This window comes from Bombus vosnesenskii, unplaced genomic scaffold (genome assembly GCF_011952255.1).
Source record: "Bombus vosnesenskii isolate JDL3184/JDL3185 unplaced genomic scaffold, Bvos_JDL3184-5_v1.1 scf7180000013267, whole genome shotgun sequence".
NCBI classification, from domain to species: Eukaryota; Metazoa; Arthropoda; class Insecta; order Hymenoptera; family Apidae; genus Bombus; species Bombus vosnesenskii.
The window spans coordinates 6,695,657-6,715,721 of NW_022882927.1; the positions used below are offsets into that span (position 1 = coordinate 6,695,657).

The window sequence follows — 20,065 nt, forward strand, 5'->3', positions numbered from 1 at the left end:
GCTCGATGATTACAGGCCACTTCGTCAATGATATTACACTTATTATACCTCCTTATTAATCTAATGCTCCGTACGGTTATTGTTTCTGATGTACTTGGTTTTTTATGCACCGGCTGTGATCTTCCTTTTTCTTTTTTCTTTTTTTTTTCTTCCTGTCCAATGTGATCTTTGGATGCTTACTCGTACTTTAAATATTGGATTTATAGTTACTTATAGTGGCCTGAAACTTTGAATAATTTATTTGTATCACATGTATTGGAATATTTATCAACTTTGTTAGTCACTTCGACAGCGATATTTTATAGTTTACGATTTTTATTATTTTGATGCATCGTGTGAAAATTGCCATAGTGATGTACCTACATTATCTATAATAAACTGCTTGCATTTAATTTCGTTTTATATTACGAGATCATCTTATCTTCCTCCGATAGAAAAATTCTAGCAAATTACACGTTTCAACCATTCGAACGAATCTTCTTTTTCTTCACGCGACTTTTCTAAATAAGCGAATTAAACTATCTTTGTAACTGCCTCTTAACACACCTATACGTAATAATAATCTACGATGAACGAATAATTTTTAATTCACCCGGAGTACCATCCACAGAGGAAAAAGGAATGATAAACGTAAAAGGAAATGTTTGCACGCAAGATACGTGCGAGTTGCACGCTGCACGCGCCACGTAAGATAACTGATGTTGTGTGGTTTTGCGGTTACAATGGATCAGGTGCATGCGGTTGAAACCGTTACAGATGCTAAAAATTCGGTCGCGCAGCAATAAACATTGCGATATTACAACATAATTAAAAAATAACCGGCCAACGATTTTCTCTCGAGCTAACAGTAGGTACCTGCTGCACGCCTTTTATCGAAACGTTTATTTTCACTCCTTCTTTGAGATCGCTTTCCAAACCAATCGATGGAAATGGAAAATTAAATGGCGAAGATAAAATAAGTTTCGAATATGAAATTGACGTGACCGCTGCTTTTTGCATTGCGTTATTCATTTATGAATCATTGTATGGGTTTATTCTTGTCGGGTGGACAATAGAAATCAAAGAATTGTGTGAAAAAAGTGTTTTAGTTTTCGATTACATCAACGAGAAGCAAATAATAATATTTTTAATTAATTTATTTTTTACATAGTAGTGGTCTTTCGGGTTTCACGTTATATTACTTTCTTTAACCCTTACTTAAACTCTTTATTAAAACTTCTTTCTTCCTTTTTGCTTTTACAAGAGCTCCAAAATAGCGGCGCGTTGTATTCGAGGAACTTTTCGTTCACATGGCACACCTTTATTAAAACCTGTTTCTTTCGTTTCCCTTTTATAACAACTGCAAAATAATATTAGTATCATTAAGAAACTTCTTGTCCACGTGACGCATCTTTATTAAAATCTTGTCTTTTTCTTTTTGCCTTCTACGAGTGCTTCAAAAGAACGGTAATATTTTTTATTCTACAAACTTTATCTTCTTAACGTATCTTTATTACAGTCTTTTTTTTCTTTTATAGATGCTTCGAAATGACAGTAGCAATTTTTATTAAAGAAACCTTATCTTCATGATGCCTCTTTATTAAAATTTCCTCGCTTGTAACCGTTAAAAAGTCTTATTAAATAAAACCTATGTTGCTCGTTTAATCTTATATAATACATTTATCTTGGTATTTTTTAATAAAACCATACTTTTCTACTTTTTCCAAATATTTCCAGTTGGCCCAAATTACTTTGCTTTATTCTTTTCTTTCGCATAGACTCACATAGACTGAACATTTTCAATCTATCTATATTTATTTATTTATTATTTATTTATTTTACCTAATCCCCTGGCCTCTCTTTCTTGGACGAATTTCCGATTACATCTCTCAGTTCTTTGGTTCTTAATGTCTACATTTGACTTTACACATTTCACAACACAATGCCTAAAACAATTTATCTATATTTACGAGGCCATAAAGAATCAGATTTAGCTCCAAGTTGAATGCTACTTTCGCTGCACCCTATAGCCCAATCGCAGTCGGTGACAAGCGGTTTATTTGAATAACGAGATAATGGGAGTCTTTGTCGCTACCAAAAAGCCGATTACGCTGTGATTGCCCTTTAACCAGCGACCCTGGCTTCGCGCCTTTCGCTCCAAGAACATCATACTCGCTCTTACTCGTGTTTTACATCCTCGAACACACGCGAATATTATTTTGCGAATTTCTGATACGCGAATACGTGCTTCCAGAATTCAGAAGATTTCCAGTATCATTGTATACACAAGGATAAGTCCGTATCTCGAGAATAAAAATAGCTACAACAGTGCGGGTGCATTGAATTTGTAGCCACGGTGTTGTTCAAAGTTTTCCAAATAGATTCCTTAGAATATGTTTCAAAAGCGTTGTTTTAAAGAATTTCAAGTAAGTACAACTGCAGATCTCTTCATTCTTTGCAGCGCACATCGTCCTAATGGAAACTGAATCGTCCGCAACTTGTAGCGTGTTAAATACATCTTTACGTGTCTCGATATATGAAACAGGAGATGACAAGGAGATGACAAGAGCTGCGAAATCTCGAATGAGTTAGCTGTACGCGCATTCGATGCTTTAGGTTGATGTTGAAACAGACCCAAAAGGATTTGAGTGTTCGGCCCTTGGTTGTCGAAAAATTAATCGAGGGATTGTAGCTCTTGGTGCAGCAATCTCATGTGTTTCAAATGTTTTTATCCAGTCGAATATCGGCCATCGAACGAACGATTGCCACACACGGAATGGTAATAGCGGCGCATTATCGAGTATGAATCGACGAAAACGAGTCGGTTGTCCGTGAACAAAAGAAGAAAGCGACTCGCATCGCATCCAGACGCGAGTTTACGCGGGTTCTATTGTACGAACATTCGGATCTTGACTCTCGCGAGACAGGTGTTATTAGTATTGTCGATAACTATGGCACAGACAGAGGATATCGTCTCGAGCCGCTACGGTAACAGCTGAATGATGGTCGCGCGCGAGATGACGCCCGTATGCAGCTGCTGCTATTGCTTTTAATTGCTCCCTGTTCATTCTGGTGCCGGTGTTCTATTGCGATAAATCGATCGTGTCGTTGATCTTGTTTAAATACTCCGCGAGCTGTTCGTCCATGATCCTTCGTAACATTCATCATTCGAGTCGTTGAACGAATGGTTAGATGTTCTAACCGTTGATAACTAACCGTTTGATTTTGCATAAGACGCGATGGCCAGGTTTATCAGTGACTAGACCGCAGACTTTTATGTCAACTTTCATAGACATAGAACAGAATTTTAATAGAATTTTGTTTATTAAAAATTATAACAATTATACTATGCTTTAGATACTTTGTATATTTTGTACGCATCGTGTGAATTTTGTGCATTTGTGCGTCTTTAAATTAAAATATCAGCTTAGAAATCAACGATCTATCGAGCGATTTATTGATCGTGATTAATTGTTCCGCAATTATTAACGCGTTGCATATTTAATTCAGTGGTAACGTTTTAATAGATGTGATATTATTCTTTAGAAGAATAAGCGAGATATCGTAATTAGAGTGAAAATTAAAACATCGAATCAAAATTTGTAAAAGGATGCGATATAAAAATAATAATATGGGATATTATTAATATTTATTTCCAGTCTGACTTTGTTGCAAATCGTTTAATTTTACTTTTCTCATAAACCAGACATTCGAACGTGTATACGTTACTTCCACGATCTTTTCTCTCGCTCGTCTAATAATCTTGCCTAACTGTTCACGCGTATTCGTGCGTCAGAGAATTGAATGATAATAGAATAATTACAATACAATGAGGTCAACTTCGTTCAGAGGTCCATGTCTTCGCTGGTTAAGACCTTTCGAGGGTTCTCTTCGCGCAACGTGCACGAGCACGCTCTGAATTCTTTTCAACGACACATCGTGCAACTTCTTTTTCTAATCCAAATCAAATTAAATATGATAATGTGGTTTTTATAAAAGTAGGAGCGCGTGGAAAAATAGGTAACAAATAATACGAAGATCAAACATATTATTTTCAAGGCATTGACGATTTAGTTGATAAATTTATTGAAACACACATACGTACTTTATATACGTATTTTAAAAAATAAATTGAAAATACGATAAGGAAAGTAAAGTTGAAATATAAATGAAAATACAAACTGAAGATTTAAATACGTCTTTATCCAATAATAATAGTGAACATACGGTGATCTTTATTCATATAGTACTAAAAAAATATACGTTGCAAATCATCTTCAACCAAACATTAATTCCAGCCAGTCTTTAAACTCTGCTACAAAAATTAACATAAAAATTCCGTTTCAAATTTAAAAAATGCAATTTATTATCATTTATGCAAAACTGAGAGCACAAGCACTTCCACGTGCTTGCATTTCGCTAATCTACACTGTCGCTCAGAAGTATACGGATACTTGCTTTTTTAATGCAATTTAATCACAAAAAGACTCAAGGCGATATTATATCTTATCAGCTTGTTATTAATTCGTATATTTTACTAATATTCGTGCATCGTTGATATAAGCCGAGCAATGTGCCCATGTAGTTACGAGCGGAAGTGTACGAACGAGTTCATTAAGAGATTAACTTCGCAAAAGGCGTGCCAGCCGTTTCGCGAATCGTTTCCGTATTGAAGAAATTGGAAGGGACAGGATAAAGATAATTTGTCGCGATACAGATTGCACGAGTCCGAGTCCAAACTTCATCCTGTTCACGGTAAACAGCTCGACAACCTGCGTGAACGCCAAAATCCCTCGAACCGCTTCGTGAATCGGCTGCAACTTCGACGGCTCAAGTCGATTCCGCTCTCGAGTTGCGGACCGTATCTCCGCTTCCTTGCTCGAGGTTACCACATTGCCGTCCCTTTCTCAGGATGTCGCGTGTTCTGCAGGCGACGTGCTCCGGGAATTCGGCTCGAAAACGTGTACATGCGACGCGAACTTTCTATGATAGAATTGGTCTAGGTGGAAATGAAGTTAGGCGAATACTTAATCGTTTTACCGCGCAGTGTGTGCGTACAGGATGGATCGTAAATCGTGGCACGAGTGAGGTAAATTGAGGGAAATTCCATGGCACGAGTGAGGTAAATTGAGGGAAATTCCGTGGCTCGAGATAAGGGGACAATTATTAGGAACGATGGAATTATTATTGAAGGATTGGTGGGTTGGTTTTTGGGAAACATTTGGAACATTTTTAGGTACACACTTGACGAAAGATGGAATCGACGTATAATTAATTGGTAATTTTGTCATAAATTAGTACTATCGTTTCTTTATAGGAGTACATCGGTATATAATCTCCAAGGAATTGCACAGAATGTCTATCATACTTGTTACAAATTCCTACTCATTTATTTCTTCTGCCTTTTGTTCAATTTTATTTAATTTTTATAGTTTTATTATATCGGTACAGTCGTAACGACGTTGGATTAATTGCATATAATAAGTGCAGAAATAAGCTGATATCTTCAAGAATGTAATTCTACTTGTACAATATAAATAGGAGGATAAAATTTATTTATTTTATTTTTCACGTTATCATGTTTTCCGAATAATCATTCAAACGGCATACGTAGAAAGAAGCAAATGTTCACATGGATTCCATTTCTTCAATTTATAAAGACACGAATTTGCGTAAATATTCGCGGCTTATCAATTTCCACTTTCAAAGTATATATCATCCTTATTTTCGTTGAATATCGTCACTCTTATCCGTCGAATCGCACAAACCACCACGTTTCTACGTCTACTATCTTTCATTCCATGAATGGAAAGTACCGTGCAGCCGCGCCGTTTCTTCGAGGGTCTCCTAATTGCCTGTCCGGCAGAAAGGGCGAATTTCGGGCCCTTTCTCGTCTGGCAGCCCGTCTGTCTTCCCGAAATAAGAAGCCCAGTAAAAGATTGTATATTCGGTCAATGCCTCTGTCAGATGTTCGCGCTGCTCTCCGCGGAAGAAGGGGCGGCAGGCTTCCAATGGATTGCAAGGGGTGTTCTATAAAACTGCAGTTCTCATCCCGCAATCGTACAAAACTGTACAAGGACTTAGTACGAGAATTCACGAGCAATTTTATTTGTTTATTAATGAAAGTCGAAAATCTGTTAAGAAATTGCGTATTAAGGGGCGCGAAGATGATTGGGAAAATTTGGAATTTCTGTAAGTTCGTGAAAAATTAACGGCAGAGTGTTGGAAGGAAGTTTTAGTTTTGATTACGAATTTCTTTTATCAGAGAATTTCGTTTCCTTTTTATTGGATAGAATCTTGTTTATTAGAGGACTGCTCTATCTACCTTCTTTTTTGTGGGAATTTTGTTAGCGAAGAGTATATTGTCTGTTCTTTATTAAGAGATTTTTTTTACCGAGAATGTTTATTAGATATTTCTTTGACGAAAGTTTGTACCGTGTAGGTACAACTACGCGCTTTGATAGGTGTAATTTTTTAATAGAAATATTAATCCAGGTATTCGGGGCGTGAGAGATTTCGTTTAAATTTTAAGCGAGTGAAAAGATTTGGAAATTTCATAGAAAAATATTTAATAGATTCTCAGTTATGGCAACTCCCCTAAAATGTAAATTTATACGAGATTACAAGAATTTTTGCCCACCGATGAAATAAATTTCACGGGTAATTGACACGCTCGACTCTGGTTTACCCTCGAAATTTTTCTTTACTTTTTCTCCGTTTTCGCCTACCTTCGAGCTTCGCGTTAATTTCCAGTTACACACAAGAGAAAATTTCGAAACAATCGGATAGACATAAACTTGTTCATAAACAAGAACACGTACATTATATGACCATAATAATATGACTCGTAATTAACCTAAACTCTGTTAGCTATACGTACAACTATCTACATCTACCCTTAATATTCCATATATATACATATATAATCTGATAAAGTGAACGAGTAAAACCATGAAGTAGGAGGTTGACAACCGTTCGGGGATCCCTTCCATCCCTTCTTAGGGGCCATAGTAATCCGAGACGACAATACACTTCTAAAATGCCTGCGTCTTCTATATTTTCATGGGGGGTGCGCACGCGCCAGTCTCTCCGACTTCCTGCCATTCGCCGCTCGCTTCCGCTATTTCACATTATGCTATATGCATGCATCCCCGTCCGCCGACGGGGTTACCCCATAGGAAACGCATCTGCACACTCCTCCTTATCCACGGGGGCACGGTGGCGAGGTCGAGACTTGGCGCGAGACAGATGCTGAATCCTTGAATCCGTGCACCTTGGCCAACTCCATACGATTTTTATCGATCGTCAAGCAAATTTCATTTCGAAATTTCGTTTTACCACGACGAATTCGATGGTGTGTGTGTGTGTGTGTGTTCGGTTGTAATTCAGGTATATGTCTACCTCGTAATTTTATTTATTTTATTATTATTATTATTTAAGTGTTATTTTATTTTCGTAAGAAGATTGCTTATTTATTACTGTGGATTTTTACGAATTTTTATGTTCTTGCGAATGTAACTAGGCAAATGGAAATGAATACTCTACTTTGGATATTTTATATATTTTTTTGCATGTTATCAGCGTACGCTAATTGTGCGCGTCTTCGCACCTTCGAGTTTCCCATAAATGCATAAAAATGGGTGATCTATTTGTTAGGAATAGTTTTGGCTATTTATTATAATATTTCGATAGACGAATTTTTAGCATTGTTAGTAAAGTTTTAATTTTGTTATTTGGCTAAATATAGAGGATTTGTTATACATCGAAAGTCGAGTTTATTACGTATTAGTTTCAACGTGATTTCATTTATAAGTACAGTTTGATATTTCGCCTAACAAAATGAATGTCCGATTGGGAAAATATTTTTCGATTATCATACTCGTATCTATGTATGAATTTCTCTGTTCCTTTGATCTTTCGAAATATTAATATCTTCTGTTAGTATCAGGTTCAATATATGAGCCGATATATATATATTCAATATATTCAATATATTTTCCAAATGATATTTCTTTTATATTTCCCAGACTGATAGTAAAACCTCTGACGTAGTATCTTATTATTTTAACAGCTAACCCAAATACGTGGCTGGTCATGGTTCATGTTGCTCACAATCGTACAATGAGCTCTAGGACAATACGTTTTCTCCTAATCAGAATTGTTTAAACCAAATCCCTGTGAACCTTTCTTTATCTTACAAAAAGCATTTGTCAGCAAAGACTTTAACGAAACGTTTACTTCGAAATCATCTTCATCTAAATCAACAAACCTATCTCCTATCTCTATCTCTTCGAGTTATCTCAAACTTTTGAAAAAATAGACACGAGAGGCTGGTTTACATTGACGATTAGCGTTGAAACAGACAGAGTATACTCTGGAATCACGTAAAATTGGCCTGGTCGTTTGAAAAACGCTCTGCACTAATTAAATATGCGCAACACAAGAGCAGATACTTTTGATATGATTCTAGTTAGATATGATTCTTGAAGACATTTCCACGCAATTACGCTTGAGAATTTGGAGCACAGTGCACGCGTAATATGGAGCAGTGTAGGGTAATCAGAAGTTGCACAATGGTAACGAAGGAAATCTAACGGTGAAATATAATGTGCTTTTTTTTATTACGTTAGATAAATTTTTAGATCGTTGTACGATCGAGACAAAATTATTTTTCCTTGAGAGTCTTGAGATTATGTTTAAATGATCTTTTTATTATTAATGGATTCAGGCATGGACGATTAACATGAACTTAAAACATTCGTCTTAGAAACTTGGTTCATCAAAAGTGACTTTTCCAACGTACTGTTGATTACTTTCTTTAACTTTCTGTAAATAATTTTCTCGAGACGCGATAAGAATAGAAACATTCGCGTCAGCCACGTTATTTAGATAACTTCGTCGTATCATATTGACGCATTAAACAAATGTTTAAGGACAGTTTGAAGACTTTGTACGGACTATTTTATCGAAATACACAAAAATAAAAATGCAACGGTTGCGTTAGCTGCATTTCCTAGATAAATAATAGCATGGACGCACCCTGTGCGTCAACAGTAGCGGAAGTGTTAAACATCTAAATATATAAGCGACAGCTGTCTATTTAAAAAGTTTCTACATACCATTTTACGAATATACACAAAAATAAAGATGGAATAATTGCGACCACTGCATTTTCCGCATAATTGTACGGACGCATCATGCGCGTTATCAGCAGCGAAAAAATGAAACATTTAAATATTCAACAACAGTTAGCTGTTTAAAAAGTTTCAGCGAATAATTTGACCAAAACACAACAAATATAAAAATGCGATAATAATTTTGTCAGCTGTATTTTTAACAGAATTACTCGACCACCTAAATATGTTTGAATTCCAGCAGCGAATGTGTTAAGCAAATATTTAACCATTTAACCTATTTAAACCATCGCAGAAATTATGCAAATGGCTGGTGAAATCCGAAATGCTTCTTAACATCCACTTTAAGCAAATTTTACGTGCGCAAATGTATAACTATCCATTTAGCCTCGATTCCACCGTTCAGAATCGGAAGGAAGCTGGTAGGATGGGCGAAAAGAGGCGCTTAAACGAAGCAAGGTGGCTCGTTGTCTGTAATTTCGGAGTTTTTCAACGAGCATTGGTCTCGTAAATCAATGGGCTCCGGTCCTCAAGGAAACGGAGACACGGCTCAGTTGTTTACTCGCGCGCGAGTAGCGCGTCTGCTCGAGCCGCGGTGTTTACTCGCGAAGCGTTTTATCGTACCGCGACGATTAAACGTTGGAAAAGATAATGGAAACTTCTGTTCCCTCGAATCGTTCCCGGGTAGCAGACAATTCACGAATTGAATAGAAAAATTGGGAAATTTTTCAAAGGAAAATTCTTACCATTTGAATTGTTCGAAAGGAGAGACGCGAAGAAGAGCTTTTTGGAGAAAAATCTGGGCCAAGAATTTATTTTAATTTGAAAATTTCGTGATGTATAGAGAATAGGAGGATGTAGCATTTGAGTTCTAAATGTAGAGATTTAATTGCTTCAAGAATTCTTCTTTTTTTTTTCTTTTTCTTATCTATGTACAATAAATATTTGCAAAGAATACTCTTTTATTGAAATCTGTTCGCGCGATTGAATTCAATAGCACGAAACGGTTTCATCGAGAAGATATCGAATCGGGAAGCAAAGATAACGTTGCCACTTGAATAATGTATATTTTAATGGAATAACAGCTTCCTTGCGAACAACGAATAAATTTTATTCGCCCGACTATTCATACAGTAAAACAGTTATACAAGCTTCTACCTATAACAATTGATACTCGTTTAAACTCCTGCGTATTCATAAATAGTTTTTATTTGAACAGCTCCTTCGATGAACTTTGCCAAATTAAATTTACGAAACGAAGCTTCATTAATGTGAAATACATTAACAGGCAAAAGTCTGGAATTACTGCACGTTCTAAAATTCTATGATTTAAACAGCAGAGAAACGCGTCGAATATTTATGAAACGAGATGAAACTACTATTAATATCTGCATAGCGTTAACTTGAAATTAACGATAAGATAACAATTTAGAGAGTAATTGGAAATTTTTGGTTGGTAAACGTATCTCAACGATCAATGAAAAATTATTATGATGGTAAAATTTCGAAGAGCGGCGGTCGCATGGACCCGAGACATTGCGAGTTGTTGGATTTTGGTTTCGTTTTCATTTAAATTCACGATGCAGGATGTCGTGCATCTTTAGATGCATCCTGTGCGTTTCACGCACAACCGTGCCCACCGACATACGGAGGAACAATGGCAAGCATAATTCAAACGGTAGTTCCCTATCGAAGCAAAAACAAAAAAAAGAACGAACGACCCTTTCGCAATCAACGTTCACTTATCCATAGACGTTCCTTTAAGTGTTACTTGACAGCTTTTCCCACGTAAACTAGGAAATCGTAGGCCTCTCCTTAGCCAACCAGTTGCCTCTCTGAATTTTCGTCCGTCTCGTAATCGAATAAAGCATAATGATGAAAATAAGTTATGCGAATAAAATCAAAATTAGAATTCATAGTGTATAAGAAACTAGAAACTCGACATTTCTATTAAAAAGACGAAATTAAGAAATGGTAGGATATCAGGAACGGAGAAAACAGTCTTTCAGAAAAATCTAGTGTGGCACGAAACTTTATAAAAAATATGCAATTTGAAAGGAGAAATTATTATGCAAATATATTAAAGTCGACGTATAGTCTAACTTGGATAATTCTGGAAGCTTTCGTAACGCGTTGGAGCATCTTAAACCTACTCCTTCTATTTAACTATCATTCAGTTTTGCACACAATTTATGTACTTTAAGTAATCACTAATGACTTTATTGTTAACGAAACTGCATTAAAATAATCTTATAGACGAATAAATAAATAAATAAAATATGTAAGTAAAAATTTGCGAATAATTATAATATGTCTAATAACTGTAACAATCTTTTAAAATGAAGATGTTTAATCTTTAGTTTCGAACTACGTTTAAGCCTAAATTGTCTATTTATAGTTTGATTTACATCCCAATCTCCGCACATCATCGTGTTTTGCTTATTCAAGCTTTCTAGTAAAAAAGAAAAAAAAAAGAAAGAAAAGAAAGAGGAAGAGAACGAAAGATGAAAATTCATGAGTGAATTACTGTTGGATCGCATACAGTTACACGCGTGGGTTAATAGGCACGCGTGCGCTCGTGCATTCACGTGCATAAAACAATGCTTCGTTTCGTATGTGCGTGCACGCGTACGCTGGAAATACAATAATGGCCGGCCTCGGGAAAACAGCTGGTTCGAACGAATTACCAGCCACTATACAGCGATTTTATGTAATTATTCCGTAATTTCTTCGCGCAGATATTACCTCGTAAGCAGCCACGGTATTCTAATTAATAATTAGACTCTGGCGATTAACGACCCTATCGTTGCGACGAGTTTCAAGTAGGCAACAACTTTACTCATCGAGAGGATATAAGGGTTTTAATTGACTCACGCCAACATATTTTATAACTCAGGCTGTAAAATATCTTTTTATCCCACTACTATTTCAATTAGATTCATTTGATAAGTGTGCAGTATAATTTAAAGTACATTGGAAAGTGAGAGTCTTAATAGTGAGGTCTTTAGGGTCGAAGATATTTTGCGATTCGTAGGATGCTTTATTATTTAGTGTTCAGAATTGAGTGAAAGTTATTATTTATGTATAAGGATTTAAATATAAGTATAGTAATCGTATAGATTTATCTTCATCTTGTTTCGGTGTTAAATGGATGATCTATCAATTTAACGATTGTTGTGATGTATTTACCATGTGCTTCTTTTTGTTATTTCTAAATTAATCCCGATATCTATTCTCGACGATGCTAATATTTTGAAACATGAAAAAAGGTTCGCGACGAGGAAATAAAATCAGCAAAGTTTCGAAAATTGTTTATCAAAGCTCGAAGTCATTGTTCAAGTTTCACAGAACCACAAACGATATGCTTCTATCGTCGTATCGTGTACATAATAAATAATAGTAGTAAGCAATCGGTGTTAGAACATAATCCGTAGCAATTATAATATCCGGGCTGTCGAATGAAAGTAAAAATTCCATTCATTTTCACTTGTATTTTCGACCACGAGGAAATGATGGAAAATGTTCGCGAACCAAGTGAATATATATTAAGAAATGGATTGTTTCCAATTTTTGTGCAAGATGGAAGTTGTAGAACGGAAAGAACTCGTTCCTTCGCCTGTTAAAAATAAGGAGAATAGATGGTGCAAGTGTTGGTGTAGGAGTGCGAAGAATCAGAGCGTTCAGGACAGGAAGTCGATCCCGCTGGACGGCGATCAAACGATCGAAAGTAAGTTCGACGTGGACCGGACAAACGGTTTCCGTTAGTTGGCGTACGATCGTTACGCAAGAGGAGCACCGGTCCGGATGAAAAGGATGTGCGAAAGGAAGCCGCAGCTACGCTGCCGTGAGCATATTTCCCATTCTCCGAGAACCTGACTCTGACCCGCTTCCTATTCCTTTTGCTTCTGTTTCGCCGTTGTTTTGCAATGAACACTCGATTACGTAACCAACGATGTCTATTTACTATTAAAAAAAAAAAAAAAAAAAACTACTGTTCAATTTACATTTACATTTTCGTTGTTCCATTTATGAAAAAAGGGAATATTTCTTGTTCCCTTTTCTTTATGCTTCTATAAACTGGATTCTCAAACATGATCGAACAAATATTATTAATTGTACAGTGAAATATTGTAAGTGTCGACGGTGTTCGTCAGAAACGCGGTTCCGTCAAATTTATTTTCTCCTTTAATATTATTTCTTCCATCTTGTTGCGGCGGATGAATTTGTGGAAGAAATCCGTTTGTTAAAAATTGGATATTAATTGTATACTTTTATAATGAGTCACGGTCGAGTGCATAATGAAATATAAATATTCGATCTTGCCCGCTTAACCTACTTTTACTTTTTCACCATCCTTGAGGCTGGAAGGGATGCGGGTAGGGTTTAAGGATCAGTAGACATCTTCCAAAGCTGACATGAAATCGAATAGGGTGAAAATGGTTGTCGCGCGTTGATAGTCGTAGCGAGAAGGGGCTGATCTGCCATCCCTCGCTAATGAGATTCTAAAAATGCCTTCGTCGATAAACGCTGCCCTCCACGACCTCGTAAAACGTTCCCCCTTTGAATTTTTCGTTTAACCTGTTGCTGTGAACACTAGCCGTGTAAATAAATTGTACTGGCGTGTACCAGTGATCGTCGTAAAATCGTGTAGTTACGTATTTACGCGACGTTCGCATGGATTAGCAATATATTAACAAGCGACACCTGTAATTAACGAATGGTAGCCAGTCCATATTTTAGGTTTCGACGTTGGTTAGCCGAAAATACGTTAAATGAAACTTTTAGAAAGACTCGTTTTTGTGGAAATTCGCATTGGTCGAAGAACTTCTAAGAAATAGATTTCCCGATCGAAGCTCTCGCTCGCGTTATTTTTATCGTCTGGTTATGGCACTGGTATTGTAATTCAATTTGCCGATAAATCAGAAACTTAAAAAGACAAGCAAAATGCGCCACGGAAATCAACGGGGGATGCAGTAAACGAGGACGAAATTACGTCAGCGGCACACAGGGTAAATAAAATGGTGCGGTATGGAGAAAGTTATCGTGCAGGCTGCACGCAGGAAACCGCATTGCAGTCCTGCGAGGCTCTGCATCCTTCCAGCAGCAGGAAACTCAATTTACGAGCCACTGAGTGGCTGCATCGGTACGCCATCTTGGAGCTTACAGCTTTTCGAGCTAACGGGAAACGACGTTAAGGGCACGGAAATTAGATTGAACAGACAATGTAGCAGATCGCAGGAGAGCGAGGATCGATCAGCAATTGTCTACTCGAAAATCGATACGTCGGGGCCTTCGTCGTTGCGCTCCGCACGCGCCAAAGCCGAAGAAACGTGGCTCAAGGGTGACATGCACGAACGACAGCGACGGTTATCGATATGGAACTTGATACTGCACAAGCTCATGGAAATATTCGAATACTTGTACATGGTACAAGATGCTTTCTGAATATAGTAAATCAAGGCACAGATATTTTCGTTATGATCGGTGTACAGCCCGCATCGACGTCATCCGGACGACAACCAAGGCTTGCATCAAAATTGGATGATTTACATTTTTTGAAATTCTTACGAAAGGTAACTCCGTTATAAGGGTACCTGTATAAGCTTCTTGTGATTTCGTGTCCATTGAGATCAGCTGAGAACTCGATACATATCTACGTATATGCAATTTATGTGGAACGTTAATGGTACGACAGAAGGGCAGAGAAAATGTCTATATATTGTGCTTGTAATTTAGTTTAATAGGATGAAATTGAAATACGAAATTGAGTCATCTAAGGGCTTGAACTGGAATATTTTCGACGCTATTAATTATGTCGAAAAATGTGTCGGGCAAAAGTTGAATGGCTTTAAGGGCGACGTGTTCTGATGTTATTAGCTTTTTTGTAAATGGTTGCGCAAGGGGCATGTGAAGGTCAATTTTGTTTTTTTTTTTTGTGGAATCATATATTTTTTAGTACATTAGTCGATGCAACTAAAGATTCTCTACATGGAATCGTTAACCTTCTTACGTCGAAAAGCGATTAGTGTGATAGATAATTTAACTTTTATTTTGTAAAACTTATGGTACGAGAGACGCAAGACACTACCTTTGTATTTGTTTCCTTCGTCTTTCGTACGATAAGTTTTACAAAATAAAAGTTGAATAAAATACACTGATAATTATCTTTGGAATTATCGGTGCAGGTGAAAGTTTTGCTCGTTTGTCGGTCAATTTTTTGTGTTTCTTAACGTCATCATCATTACTCTGTCATGGGACCAGAAATGGATCTCGAATCCCATGGAAACACGATATTTCTACCGTTGTCTGTACTTTGATCCTGTAACTCGAAATGGCAAACCAAAACAAGCCTCGACCGTCACGGCGAACAGCTCGTGTGCTCATTGCCTCGCCGATTCGAGACAAGTGCGAATCGTGTTAATTTAATTATAAGAAGAGATACCAAAGGTCGCTATTTTCTCCCATTTCTAAAGAAATGTTACGTTTGAATAGCGTTATTGTTCTTTAAATAACAAGTTAAGCCTTCGAAAACGATAGAAAATCGCAATATTTTATTCTTATAAATTTCTATATTTATTCCAGTACTTACAAGTTCTTATCTACCGAATACTAGAAGTATCCTGTATTTAAAAAACAATTAGTTCAATCGGGGATATAAATTTTTGTTAGTAAAGAAACTTTAATTAAGAAGGAACGAGGAATAATTAAAAAAAAATTACGTCCAGAATGGTGGAATTTAAATAGTAAAAGATACAGGCGCCAAAAACGGAAAAGCTCGTTTCTTAATCTTAATAAGAAACCTTACATAATTAACCCTCTTCAACTCTTCAATCATCAGGCCACGATAAAAATCGATCATCGACAAAACACATATGGCAAAAAGTTTTACGTAAGCAGAGAAGAAAATAAATTAATTTCCTCGTTAAGAGAGGAATAATAAAAAGCATTGATCTCATTATTTGGCCACGAGTTTAATCAGGAACAATTTGGCGAACACGTATACGGCTGCACTCGGTGGAACTCGCGTCCTGTTTTTCCGAGGGACTCTAAATTCTACTTACGATATCTCGGTGCACACTCTTCCTGTACGAGCTGCATTATTCATGATCGCAAACGCTGCCATTTGGACCGTTTTCAACGCAGAATACCGACCATGCTTCACCTATGATGCTCCTACAACTCTATTTACATATTTCCGTATCACTGGGGCGGATCATAAGTTTCACGTATCACAGCATCACCGTGCTCCAATTTTCTCTTCCAGAGCTCGCGATGGATGGTCGAAACGTGAATAACTAAATCGAATAATTGTATCGAACTCATTTAACGGCCGCGAGTCGCTGGGAAATCTGCGATCTACGGCCCCTTATGAATCATTCTTAACGCAAAATCGTGAATCTGGCACTAGCTGCGTCGTCGGGAAGTCTCGTTCTACTTTATTAATGCGATCGCATTTATAAAGCCAGCGGATGTTACTGGGAAGTTTAAGAGAAGCGACCTTATTACGAAATTTGTATATTCCATTTTTCTTTTCGACGATGGAATGTTTATTTAATGATCGATTATTTAATTCGCTAGTGTTATTTATAAATTATAGAAGTATTCATCGGCTGATGCGTATTTTAAGATGGAACATCGACGTTTTAGAAATTAAATCAGATATTAGTTAATGATGGAAGCCTGTGCTAATGATGGCACAGCTGAACATTGATCGCTAGCGTAGAAATATAGCAGATCTACTGAGTGGGTGTTGTCGCGTGGTCGTTTCAAGTAGCTCATTATTAATTAATGGTTCTACAAGTTCAGTCGTTAGATACTATATTTTGGTGCATAAAATGTAGAGAGTAACCTGGTAAAAATATTTATTAATACAAAAACATCTATTTTTAAAGTTAACATATAGCAAAGTTTTACGCGCGTTATCGATAAATAGCTACGATAATAAAATGAAGGAACGATTTTATTTTAGAGATTACGATACATATTTTCATTAAAAAGTCATCGAGCGTAAAGAAGTAATAATCATTGACAAAGTGACGGAAGATCAATAGGATCTTCTTAACACGCCAAATTTAATGTCCGGAAGTCACAGCCAGGGTATATCCACTTTGTTTAAAAAAGAATAACATTTTGTGTTTCCCGTGTCATATCTTTCATTCTTTCTAATGGTAGATTTTTCCTCGTTCTAAATCACCCAGTTTTCAACGTAATATCGAATAGAAATGATATCAAATCCATATCTTGTCGATATTGTAACGTAACTTCTTTTTTGCAGCTTTGATTTTCTCTCACTTGAACTGTGGAAAGCGTGACTTAATACGTTCAATGATACATACGTAATACATACAAGTAAGATTTAATACACACTGACTCTGGCTAAGGTCCAGATACGCGCGTAATTTCCATTTTCAAATTTCCGGGAGACGTCTCGCAGACAGCGCGAGTACCAACTCGCGCGAGTCATCGACTCGCGAAAAAAATCCATACCGGAGCGGTGTCGGCCCGTCTGAGCCGAAAGCGATGGTCGGGTGTCCGGCTCGAAAATGCTCTTCCTCTCGGTCTGTCCGTGCGGGGTAGAAGCACACACAGCCACAGAGAGGAAAAAAGTAATCGCGTCTAGCAGGATCAATGCTCGTGCAGTCGGCGACCAGTTCGAATTTCCAACCCCGCGCCTCTCGGATCGAAAAGGCAGCGAGCGAGTAGTCCACCCCTGCTTCCCCGCGTTGGCGCACGGGGTGGCCCGGTGTGTCGTGGCCAGGTAAGGGGCAGCTGTCCACCAGGTGCCACTCTCCCCACCAAACGTAGACGCTGTCGACGTTAGCACGGTGGGGATAACGCGGCTGCGATTGGTCGGTGGCTCGCGCGCGGCTCGGCGATACTCTGGCGCTCGGTCGACGAGCAGTCAGTCGTCCCTGGCCGCTCGAGGGGTACGCAAGTGTTTGATAATTCGCGTTTTGCTTGCGTTTCTCGTCTTCGTGTCACGCGGTTGTCGAATCCTTCAACCTTTGACACGAAAACATTCGCCTCTCTCTCTCTTTCTTCTTTCTCGTCGCGTCACGCGTATATTTACATACATATATGTACATACATGTACTCAGTGCGTGTCGAGAGAAATTCAAGTCTCTTATCGTTCTTCTAATATTCGTATATACCGATCTCTACGTATATTTATCTTCCTTATACGTATATACTGTTTACACGGTCATACTGTTCTATTAGTTGGACAGAGTCCGCGACCATAATCACAGTGTGCTCTATGTGCGATCAGTGAGAATCAGCCGGTGTTCGTTCGGCCCCCGCGCGATTCCATCCACCTTGATCTCGTCATCGTCGTCGTCATCGTCGTCGTCATCGTCTTCGTCGTCTCTATCGGCGCTCCCTACCCCCGGGATCTCACGGTTGCTCTCGTCACCTCGAGAGCACCACGGCTACATTTATGGGGGCGTCGTGCGCGGTCAAGGGCAGCAAGAGCCACCCCTGTCACTGCTGCAGCCACCTCGCCAGTCCCGGCGCGAGCGTGCAACAGCAGCAGCATCACCACCACCGCCATCACCACCATCATCACGAGACGCACCACGCGCACCACCAGCACCATCATCACCACCACCCCGCCGGGAAGCAACCCTCCGCCGAGCTGCAGCCGCAGAACAACAACGGGGACTGCAACATACTGGCACCGCTGCGCAGCAAGATGAAGGTGTTGAAGAAACTGAAACGCAAAATGGGCCTAGGTGAGCCACACCCTCGCTTTTCCTTTATTCCACACGTTATTTATTTATTTATTTTCTATTTCTATCTTTTCCTTCGGCAAAAGTTTTCGTCGTCGTCTGTTGCTTCGGTGGCGTTTGCTCGTTCGGAGCATTCGGCGATAACGAGCGAACACTCTTCGCGATTGTGCGGTTGCTAGGCGCTATATATACGTGACACCACGTCGAGTTGCGGGGTGTTTGAAATTTCGACGATTTCGAGTCCGATGTCTATCGCATCTTCGTCGAACGAAATATTGCGAGAGATTATCGAGATCGTGGATTTTTTAAGGGGTTTGATAGGTCGATGAATTTTTGGAGGATCCTTTTCAGATTTTGTTTTTAAGTTCAATGTAGTTCGAAAACCTGAATGTAGGCTTTTCTGTTACGTTATCTATGATGTGTTGCAATTGGTAGACCGTATGACGAGATAATTAATTATGAAATCTAAAGAATATCTATATGTGGTATATCAGCGAGTAGTAACAAAAGGTCAATAAACCTGGTTGCTGCAACTTGTTCATAAATTTTCTCTCGCACTTTGAATTTTCGCAGCTGGCTTCTTTGCATCAGTGAATTCCTCGAAAACTTTTCCAAGGAATTATAGTTATACAATTCTTTAACGTAATATCATATAGAACACAGAATATCTATTTTTCTGTTTGAAGAAAGGACAGCTTTGTGCTTCTGTTGCCTTCTGTCTATCTCTTGGTTTCGAAACACATGCAAATTTCTCATTGTCCATGGATGTTCCAAATTTTGGGAAACTTTTCTAAAGAAACTGACAACTTTGCATTAGAATAACAGAGCAACCTTAGAAGACCATAGCGCAGTAAAATTTAATTTCCTTAAACATTTCTCTTTTCAACTACCTCCCCAGCTTCCAACTTTTCCAAAAATTTTCACGTTCTAGTCGAATCGTGAACACTTTTCAGTCCGCGACTTCAATAACGTACAACTTAGTAAACATATAATTGTAAAACGTGTTACTTTATGTACATCTCCCAATAATTTTATATTTACGCAACTTTTACTCGCTGTTTCTTTGTGTGCGCCTCGGCCCTGTTTCGACATGCTCGATAATCATTCGCGAATTCTGCAAACTTGCCCTCTTTGCTTACTCTGCTTACCTACATCTCGTCAACTCTTCGAAATGTACAGAAAATCGCTTTGGTGGCTCCCTCGAAGATAGCCGTGTTGACCCAT

At 38.1% G+C, this 20,065-nt stretch overlaps 1 protein-coding gene across 2 annotated transcripts in view; it reads left to right on the forward strand.

Annotated features, from left to right (window-relative positions):
• The window catches only part of LOC117230410 (protein neuralized), a 113,681-nt gene that overhangs the window by 36,417 nt on the left and 57,199 nt on the right, over positions 1 to 20,065 (forward strand). Inside the window, exon 1 of one of the 2 annotated variants that reach the window (XM_033487838.1) lies at positions 18,007 to 18,844. The exons of the other annotated variant lie outside the window; for it this stretch is intronic. Coding sequence (XP_033343729.1) covers positions 18,550 to 18,844 — 295 coding nt within the window. The 5' untranslated portion in view covers positions 18,007 to 18,549. Of the gene's footprint in view, positions 1 to 18,006; positions 18,845 to 20,065 lie in introns of those variants that run through there. 2 annotated transcript variants of the gene reach the window in all.